The sequence below is a fragment of the Orycteropus afer genome, unplaced genomic scaffold (assembly GCF_000298275.1).
Source record: "Orycteropus afer afer isolate SDZICR_OR568_19922 unplaced genomic scaffold, OryAfe1.0 scaffold00273, whole genome shotgun sequence".
NCBI classification, from domain to species: Eukaryota; Metazoa; Chordata; class Mammalia; order Tubulidentata; family Orycteropodidae; genus Orycteropus; species Orycteropus afer.
In genome coordinates, this window is record NW_006921860.1 from 405885 (window position 1) to 416237 (window position 10353).

The 10353-nt window shown below is 55.0% G+C and overlaps 1 protein-coding gene across 1 annotated transcript in view; it reads right to left on the reverse strand.

The window, feature by feature from the left end:
- Positions 1-10353, reverse strand: part of RPS6KA2 (ribosomal protein S6 kinase A2) — a 219437-nt gene that overhangs the window by 78651 nt on the left and 130433 nt on the right. The window contains exons 4-6 of the mRNA XM_042782257.1: positions 9404-9523; positions 7841-7920; positions 3398-3504 (exon numbers count right to left, since the gene is read on the reverse strand). Coding sequence (XP_042638191.1) covers positions 3398-3504; positions 7841-7920; positions 9404-9523 — 307 coding nt within the window. The remainder of the gene's footprint in view (positions 1-3397; positions 3505-7840; positions 7921-9403; positions 9524-10353) is intronic.

Genomic DNA, 10353 nt, shown 5'->3' on the forward strand with positions numbered 1-10353 from the left:
CAGGCCTCAGGCCTTATGGAGCCCCCGGGGAAGGTTCCACAGCACTCGAGACCTCCTGTGTGAAGAGGGGGAACCAGGGGAGAGGGCCCCAGGACGGTCCGGCCCACGCAGACCCAGAGCCACTTGGAGGCGATGTTTCTGCTGTGAGGCGGGGCCTTGGTGTCCAGGGGCCTGCTTTTGTCGTCTCCCTCAGCGGAGCCCTGGCCCCGCTCCTGGACAGTGCTGACCGTGGCAGACCTTCACACGGCCTAGGTCTCAGCCGTGGGGCCTGGGGGCAGGCAGGCTGTATTTTGTGAGGGAGACCAATGCCGTGTCCTGTGTTCTGGCCCCTGTGTTACCCCTGGACCATTTTGACGTCACAGGTTTACCTGGAGGTCCAGGACTGAGATATGGTGGCTTTGTTGCACTCCTACCTCGGCAGAGTGTGCACCTGACTCGGAAGGAGACAGGTGAACTCTGGGCAAACCATTCCTCCTGGAACCCTGGCCTAGGGCTGGGTCTTGGGCCCTGACACCCAGACTCCCCGAGCTGCCAGCTGTCTCTGCTTTTGGCTGTCACCAACTCTTTGGACTCTGTAGTGCCCTGACCCAGCCCTAGAGGGGCCCCAAAGAAGGTGGGGACAGGCCACAGCCAGCTCTCAAGGGCTTCCAAAGGAACCCTGGGCAGGGCAAACAGTGACCTCTCTCGGCTGCTGTGGAAGGTTGCAGGTTCGAGTCTGCCCAAGGTGCCTTGGAAGGAGGCCTGGTGACAAACTGCTGAGAACGCAGCCACTGAAAACCCCGTGGGGTCCACTCTGCTCCGACACCCGTGGGTCGGAGTTGACAGGAAGGCGGCTGGGTTACCTTCTGAACAAGGGTCAGCCGTGGGATTAGGCAGATGGCTACTGTTCATGGAAATGAAAGAGAGGAGTTACAGCACACAGTCAGGACAATATTTAAATGAAAGAGCCACGTGTTCTGATGTGGGCTCTCCCATAATCCTTAGCCTTCACCCTGAGTGAGCGACTTGTGAGACAGTCCCCCAATAGTTCCCATTGAACAACAGAATCTTTTCCTCAACTCTGCGAGGAACTGTGTCCTCACTGTGAGGACAGCCTTGTCCGTAACGGAGGGAGGGAGCACGTAGCTCCGAGTTCCTGTGTGCGGGGCACGCGTGCTTCCCTCCCCTGAGCACGCCGCCGGGGAGGGGCGTCAGATGGTGACAGGAGCAGGGACGCTTGTGCCCTGCGAGTCACGAGCTAGAAGGTGACTCTGAGGGATGTACTTCCGAGGTGACTCTGGGAAGACCAAGGACGGCAGCCCCATCTCCAGCCGTTACCTCGTCGTTTCCCAGCAAGGCCCGGGCCCACCCACCCGCAGTGCTGCCCACTGGCTCCTGACCTCACACTCCCGCTCCCTGACAGAGGGGGCTGCAGTGATGAGACACTGTCCTGCTCTGGGACTGCTCAGGACGGGGGCCGCCATGGTGATTTCAAAGTCCACTTCAGCTGCTGACAATCCCATGGGGCCAGCTCTACTCTGCTCAGCTGTGGGTTATGGGAGCTCTACTTTACTGGCAGTTAAGTCACAGCCTGTGTGCCAAGCATTCCCTTTGCTCACGGGCAGACGCGCGTCACAACACGTGTGCATGCTGGACCTTGGTTCTAGGCAAACGCGGAGGTTCTGTGCAGACTGCACAGTCAGTGCAGCCGGCCTCCAAGAAGGAGTGAACGTTCTTAGTTCAGTGCAGATGAGAGAGGACGGGACCTGGGATCTAGCTCCTGACTGACCCTCAGTGACAAGGTCTTAGCTCACTGTGTAGGCAGCCTTGTGTACCCAAGCTGGCTGGTCCTGTCAGGCTCCACCTTGTCCCAGTGGGGTTTAACCCATCTCACTGGGCAGTGGGCTCCACCTCGTCCTGGTGGAAACAGCCCACGTCACTGCGCAGGGGTGGTGGGTGAGATGAGCAGGCACCCCCATGGGGACGACTGCTGAGGCTAGTGTGTCGCAGAGCTGACATTTCTAACTGCCTGGGTGGCGGTTCAAACCCACCAGCCACTCCTCGGAAGGAAGGTTGGGCAATCTACTTCTGTAGTGATACCGCCTCAGAAACCCAAGGAGGGGTCGCTATGAGTTGGAAGTGACTGGACAGCAGTGAGTTTGTTTTTTGTTTTTTGGGTGTCTTTGAGCCTTAAAAGAGCCTGAGGGCCTAAACATGAGTTCACCTGCTCTTGCCAGGTATGTCCCACCCAGCGGAAAAGGATCCCCATGTACCCTGCCTCATCCCCTATCAGCTGGACCGGCTGCACCCGGCCAGTGTATCAGCTAACAGGCGTCCCCTCCTTGCCAGCCCGTGTGATTATCCAAATAAGCTCATCACATCCTCCTGTGGGAACCAAGGGCACCCCTCCCTCTTGTTACTACAAAGTCTGCCCCCCACAGTCCCCAAGTGTCCCCCTGTGGTCCTATGAGGTGTCTTCCTACCCCATCTGTGAGTACATGTGAGTAGTGGAATGCAGCCAGTCCAGATCCAGTGTTGGATGCTTGTGTGTTTGGACATCTCGTGCATGGACCCTTCCTTCACCAGCAGGGTGAGCACGAGGTGGTCGGTCAATTTAACTAAAAATACCACCCATTACATCTCTCCTTGCCAAGTGGATGGCTCCTAGTTTGTCTATGTGTCCGCTCTACCCAGGGTACATACAAAACAACCTGAAATGCAAACACTATTGTTTTGGACGGACTTTAATTTTTCGTAACTTAGAATATTAGCAAAATGTACTATAAGTAACATTTCAGATCGTCACTGCCAACAATGTGTGCATCTTCCTAGAACTCTGATGCCAGTGTCTTAGATAAATTCTTGGGAAACGTGTTCTGACTTGTCACCTACAAATAACCAAACAGTTAATCAAGGAAAGGAAATGATCATTTTCTATGGGTTTGCTGAAGTAGCTGAAATAGTTCACTAAACCCGGAGAACAGTGGTGAAAATGGGGTGAGGGGGCAGGAAGAGGCAGTCTAACGCAGAGGGAGGATAGGTGTGGTGTCCTGACGGCCGGGTGAGTCTCACCCACCAGAGAGAGACCGTGATGTGGGATCGCAAGTCACAGGCTTGCCTCCTACCCAGCTCCAGCCATCCCTGCACAACCTGGGCATCAACACTGGCCGTACCGGCCTTGGAGAGTTATCCCGGGGATCAGGCTGTGAAATTCCTGTACTATCAGCCAAATCCCATGCAGGCACCTTCTCAGGGACAGGGAAGTGGACACGCCTACCCTACCTGGAAGGCAGGACTGGACGGCTTGAGAGCCCTGGCCCAGGTTGTTTTCCCATCTGCACTTGCTGGGAGATGACCATGAGAGACGGCCCACTGCCGTGGCCACGGTGGGCGAGGAACAGGCCCTGCCCCCACTTACTTCTCTGGCTTCAGGTCCCTGTAGATGATCCCCAGGCCGTGCAGGTGGTCCAAGGCCAAGGCGAGCTCTGCCAGGTAGAACTTGACATCCTCCTCAGTGAACATCACCTGGTCCAAAGGAGGAGAGCACACCTGGTCACCTGCTTAGTGGCAGACAACCCGGCTGAGTCCCAGAGATACACACGCGTGTCTGTCCCGCTCGGGTGTCCCTGACTCCCATGAACATGGCTTTCGGGGCTCTCAGGAGGTCTCTGAGAAGCGAAAGAAGAAAGCTCCAATACAAAGGGTTCACCTCACCTTGGGGGGGAAGCTAGCGGAAACAGTCCTCTGTCTCCCTCACAAACCACAGAGCTGTGCAATGTATTTCTGGGTTGACATTTTCACATGAGCACTTCTGATGCAAATCCTGCCATTTTAACACAAAGAACAGAGCTGCAGAGAGCAAAGGCTTGAGGGGCAGCATCTGAAAACTCCATCTGGAGTCTCGCTCCTTCTTGGACTTGACTTTGGATTAGTGCAAACCTCGGGGGACCTGAGGGCTACCCAAAGTGGGGCCGCCTTTACCAGATACAACACCTCTGGCAGTGGGCAGCCGAGAGTACGTGCACCAGGCAGTGGTGTGTGTGTGCACCGGGCAGTGGTGTGCCCCGGGACAAGGGAGACGGGGTGCAGACAAGGACAGGGCACCGTGGTGGGCCTCACCCAGTTTCTCATGTCTCTGCAAGCCCAGAGACCAGCATGGCAGGTTCAGGGTGACCTGGCACTGGGACAGCCGTGAGAGGGGGGCATGCTATCTGGGCGGACACCACGGTGCCCAGCAGCCTTCGAAGTCATGACCTCATGATGTCTAACTGGAATGCCCTTAGAAGCGAGGGTGGTGACTTCCGCTCACGGACTCTGGACACGTCATCAGGGAAGACCAATCACTAGAGAAGGACGTCACTTCAGGTAGAGGGGCAGCGAACATGAGGAGACCCTCAGTGCGATGGACTGACACCACCGCCACCAGATGGGCTCTGAGAACCCGACACGCCGGGGAGCGTGAAGACGGTGCAGCGGCGGCCACGTTTCACTGGGAGGCACCACGAGCCACAGCTGACTTGACGGCACGTGACGGCAACACATCCCTGATTGCCCAGCTGTCACAACCAGCCTGTATTTTCTGTGGTCACCATAACAGGAAGCCAGGACGCTACTGTATCTCACACCCACCATGAGAAATCACAGAAACCCCAAGTCCACACTGTAACCAAGGTCTCTCTCTGAAGGCAGACATGAGAAGTCAATGTGTAACTGGAGAGATGTCTGGTACACATGGGGCTGGACTGAGGGGGCTCGGGATGGAGTGTTCCATGTCGTCAGGCTAACACAGATCGGGGCAGGCCACCCAGCCTGCTGCCCGGGTCCTGGACATGACAGGTGGGCCCCGCCCACCTGAGTGCCACCTCCTTTGACATCTCAGTCTATCACCTGTGCTAAGCAATGCCTCTCTGGCTGGGTAACTCTTTTCTAAATTGACAAACACCTCCTGTCCAGTTCTGCTGGCCGCCTTCCTGCTGTTTCATTCTTGGTAAAGTGGAGGGTGAGTGAAAAAGGGGAAGGCCCTCAACGAGATGGACTGACAGAGGCTGCAACAATGGGCTCAGGTGTAGCAGGGATTGTGAGGCTGGTGCAGGACCAGGCAGTGTTTTGTTCTGTTGGACACGGGTCACTATGAGTCGGTGCCGACCCGACGGCACCTGACAACACCACCGCCATCTTCCTGCTGACTTCATGTGTCTGTGCTCTGGTCTACCTTGGCTGTGTTCACAGCTTGATGCCCGAGGGCAACCTTATTTGTGCAGTTTTCCAGTTCTTGGGGCACATGTCCACACGGTTCCCGAGTACAGACTCTAGACGGGGTGTTTTGTTCTGTTGGACAGGAGGCTGCTCTGTGTTGGAAGTGAGTCGAGGGCACTGAACAACGAGAAGCTGCTCGATGCGGAGGCGGTTCAGCAGCGGACCCTCGCCTTCGGTGCTGCAGACCCGGGTCTGACTGCTGGCCGGTGCGCCCTGTGAGGAGCCCCCACCCGTCTGTCCGTGGAGGCCCGTGTGTGGCCCGGATGCTGAACAGGTCTCAGGGCAGCTTCCAGACTGAGACGGACTGGGAGGAGGCGGCCTGTGGGTTTGCTTCCGAAAAGCTGCCAGCGAGGACCTTATGGCTCACGGGGTCCCGCCCTCGACAGGGCACCGGGACATTGCAGGACTGGACAGCGTCTTGTCCCATGGTAAGTTGGGGGCCACCTCATGGGCAGCTGAGAACAACAACTGTAACAACATGCTTGGTTAGACCCCTTTGGAAGTGTCAGAAACCTGCCGTGTGTGGTTGCCGACACGCTGCTGCGTGCATCGTTGTCCTGTGGGCAGGAGGACGGAGAGTAAGCAGGATCGCAAAGCCCAGCAACCCCGCTGCACGGGCAGACGCTGCTTCGGCACCCCGCAGGGCAGAGTGCCTCTCAAGTCCAGAAGGCTCTCACGGCACACTGCGAATGTTCTGGAACATCCCTATTGAAGGGTCTGAGAGGCTGAGGGGTCAGCTGGGGGTTGTACAGCTGCTCCTGGTCCTGAAGACCCCAGAGACTGGGGACTGGCTGGGCCGCCCTGTGCACGATTGGCCCATGAGAACCACCTGCCACACCCTGGCGGCCGTGTGAGCAGCTCCCTGGCATGGGCGTGGAAGCTGCCCCTGGCACCGCCACCAGGAAACAGCACGCCTGCCCTCGAACTTGGTGTCGTCTCCACAGGCCCATGGGAGTCGTTTCTCTGTCTGTCTTTCAAGGTCGTCACCTGCTTGTGCAACTTGTGAGCAACTTCTTTAAAACCAACCCAGTAACACACACACTCACACACGCTCCCTCTCAATGGACTCACACATGTACCCACACTCTCAACACACTCATATACATTCACACACATATATACACTCACACACACACACCCGACACTCAACATTCAACACGTTCTCAACACACATTCAACACACACATGCACTGACACAAAATCACACTACACACACTCACATACACTACTAACACACACTCTCAACACTCACACACATGCGTATACTCGACACACACACTGACACTCATACACTCACACTCTCCACACATACATTCACAGATGTACTCACACATAGGCACCCACACATACTCACACTCACCCACACTCTCGCACACTCACACCCATACCCATAGCTTTGTGCAACTCATTCTCAACACACACATACTCTCTCTCACACACACACTCAAAAACAGTCATCTGCACCCACCCAGAGATACTCACACATACACACTCACACATCCATGCATATCCACTTACAGCCACAGTCATCCTCACACATACTCTCACCACACACACACAATTATACTCATATACAGTCTCTCACAGTCACACACATATATATGCTATCAACACATGCTGAATTCACACAAACTCATACATACATTCACATCCACTTAACTCATACACACTCTTAACATTCACATGCATCCATACACACCCACATTCCCACAGTACACTCACCCATATGCACTCACATACAGACACAAATATGCACCACACATGCACCCCCCACTCCTCCTCACCCCCACTCACTCTCACACACACTTCTACTCACATGCACGAACTCCCTACACGCCCTCATATTCACATACACACTCGGTGTCCCCAACGCACTCACACTCCCATCTACTCTTTTCTTGATTTATTTTTATTTGGTGAAAACACGCACACCAAGACATTCAGCAACGTCCCCATTCACAGCCCAGGGACATTGATGACATTTTCCAGGTTGTGACACCATTGTTGCTGTCCTTTTCCAAAATATTCCACCACCATCAGCATGAACTCAATGTCCCGCAAACAAAAGCTTCCCCTTTCTCCCTCTCTCCTACCCCTGGCAACCACTAAAAATCTTTGTTTCCTCTTCTCTCTCTTTATATGTATATATACATAATTAAAAAAAAAAAATCTATCTAGTAATCTTCCCTTCCCTCCCCTGCCCTCCCTGATAACCAACAAAGGAAGCTTCCCTCTGTGTATAAACCTTTCCTTAGCTTTTACAGTAGTGGACTAACACAGCATTGTCCTTGTGTGATTGACTCATTTCCCCCAGCATAGTGTCCTCCAGGTTCTTCCATGTTCTGTGGTGTTTCTCGGATTCCACATTATTCTTTAGGGTTGCATAGTACTCCACCGTGTGTGTGTACCAGTTTGGTTATCCATTCCTTGGTTGATGGGCACTTGGGTTCTTTCCATCTCTTTGCTGTTGTGAGCAGTGCTGCGAGGAACATGGGTGTGCATGTATCTATCCACTCACACTCACTCTCACCCCCCACTTTGTCCTCTGAATTCTAGAAGGAGACCCACGGCGCCAGCACCCCGTCCCCCCAGGAGAGCGGCTCACCTCTTTGGAGAGTCTGGTGAAGAGGTCCCCTCCCCGCAGGAAGTCCAGGATTAGGTACAGCTTTCCTTCTGTCTGAAAGGCTGCGAGGGAGACAGGGCATGTCAGCTGTGTGTGTGTGTGTGTGGCAGGGGAGGTAGGGGCAGCGCATGGGGGGTGGGGAGAGATGTGCAGAAGTAGCAGGGTTCTCAGGTCACCACTACTTCAAACCCTTTAGTTTTCTGCAAGTCAACGCTGAAGCATTTAGGGGCTTCAGCAAGACAGAGCCCCAGCTGGACGCCTCTGATGGGGACCGCGGACTGCAGCCGGGGTTACTCGTCCCGTCTTAGGGCCTGACGGGCGACTTGGAGATGGCGTCTTTACATCAACCCAGAGACACCCTGAGGAACCGCTGTGGTAACACGCTCAGTGGTGTGAGGCAGAGAGAGTGTGGGGCTGGCCGTGCCTCAGCTCTGGAAGGTTGACACAGACCTGGACCGCACCCGGCCTCCGAGGGCCCAGCCTGGTGCTGGCTCACAGCACTTGCACACGCACACCAGGTGCACGGAGGGGACCCCGACGCCCGGCGGGCTGTGGGTGCCAGGGCAGAACCGCCCCAGGGCTTTCAGCGGCGGAGGTCTCAGAAGCAACTCGGCAGGCCGCCCTTCCGCGTGACCCTGTGGCACTCAAACCTCCAACCTTCTGGTTAGTGGCGGAGCGTGTCAACCATTTCCATCCCCTAGAGACTCCCCACGATAAACGAGAACATTTACTTTCTGAAAGGTTTGGCCACATTCATTTCCAGATGAGTCTGAACTGTGTTCTTAGTCATCTGAGAAATTAACCCGTGAAAATCTGGACGTCTCCTCCCTGTGCTTTGGGGTGTTTACCCCTCCGTGTCCTTGTTCTGTGCGTCTCAGCCCTACACTTCCCTGAGCCCTGCCACCTCCTGCCTTTGAAGCCACACGAGGCAACAGCTCGGACCTGACTCTGCACCTGACTCCTACCCATTATCCATGTAAAGTGGCACATTCCATGGCAGCGTGGGAGCATAACCCTGGAGCCATCCACTCACGGAGTTTTTTTAAGATTTACTTTATTGCTTTTCTGAGGAGACAAAAAACAGAAAGCAAACGAGGAGATGTGTGGCCTCAGACGGGAGACCGGAGTCACCACCTCTGATGTGTGCCTCAGTTTCCTCTCCTGAAACTTGGAAATGGGAGCTTAGGAGGGTCCGTGGGTGACTTCTAAAATGTGTGAAACGTGGTGTCCAAGTAAACACAGAGGTGTTACCACTTCTGTTTTAAAGAAGTTACTGGACCACAAGAAGAGACCACGAAAGCGTCCCAGGATTCACCCCCACCTGATGATTACGGAGCACCCCCTCATCAATCACAGCGACAGCCCGCCCACCGGCACCCTGCTCACGTGGGAGGGTGGGCATCGCGGCAGAAGGACTGGGATGAGGCAGATTCCCCGCCAGGCAGGACGGGCCTCTGCCCGGCAGGCACCGTGCCCCTTCCGACCTGGGGCTCTCTGGCGCTCCGGGGGCTTTGGGGCAGGTCTCAGAGCGCCCCCTGCACTCACCATAATGAAGCTTCACGATGAATGGGTGGTTCACCTCGGCCAGGATGTCCCTCTCCATCTTGGACCGGACCCGGTCCCGCACTGCGGAGAGAGGAGACACAGGCTGGGGTAGGGGCTGCACTCTGCTGGATGGTGAGTGTAGGGCGTTAGACCACCTCCTCCAACTTGTTATCACAGACATTTTCAAACATACAAAGGCTGACAGGTGCTAGAGCGGAGCCCGGGGGAGCTGGAACCGGATGGGCCGGCCTCGTGTTTCCAGGTCTGACAGGTGCTGTCCGACCACTTCTCTGTTGCTCGTTTAGTGGAAGACACTTGAGGTTTTCCTTCTCTGACAGGTTTCTGCCATACACAGGTTCCACCTTTCCCAGGTTTTACTGTAAATGATCAATGCTACACCCTTCACCGAGATGCAACAATTGCTAACATTTTGACAATTCATTTCCTCTCTCTCCCCTACACACACACAGACACACACACGGGCACATACACACATACACATGCACACACTACACACATGCACAAACACACACTCATACACATGCACACACACATTTCTAGCCAAAAGTTTGAAAATAAATTGCACACTGCCCTGACCACTTCAAGGCCCTCTCACCGGACGACAGCACCACCATCATGTCAAGAACACACGGTTTCCCTAACGTCAGCTAACACTGGATCCCTGCCACATTTTGCCGGTCGTTCTCCCACGTTGTTTAGCTGTGATTTTTCCCAAGCTAAGCAATTACTTGGTGGTTCCATTTCTCAACCCTTGTTGAGTCGGGAGCAGCCCACTGCCTTCTTGTCCCACAGGGCTGTTGACTTTCCGTGCGTCCAGGCCAGCCTTCTTGCACGTTGACGTGGGTCCGGGGCTACTCCCACCCCCGTGTTTCTTGTAAAGGGTGGTCAGGTCTGGAGGCGTCAGGAAGATTCAGGCTCAACTTTTTTTG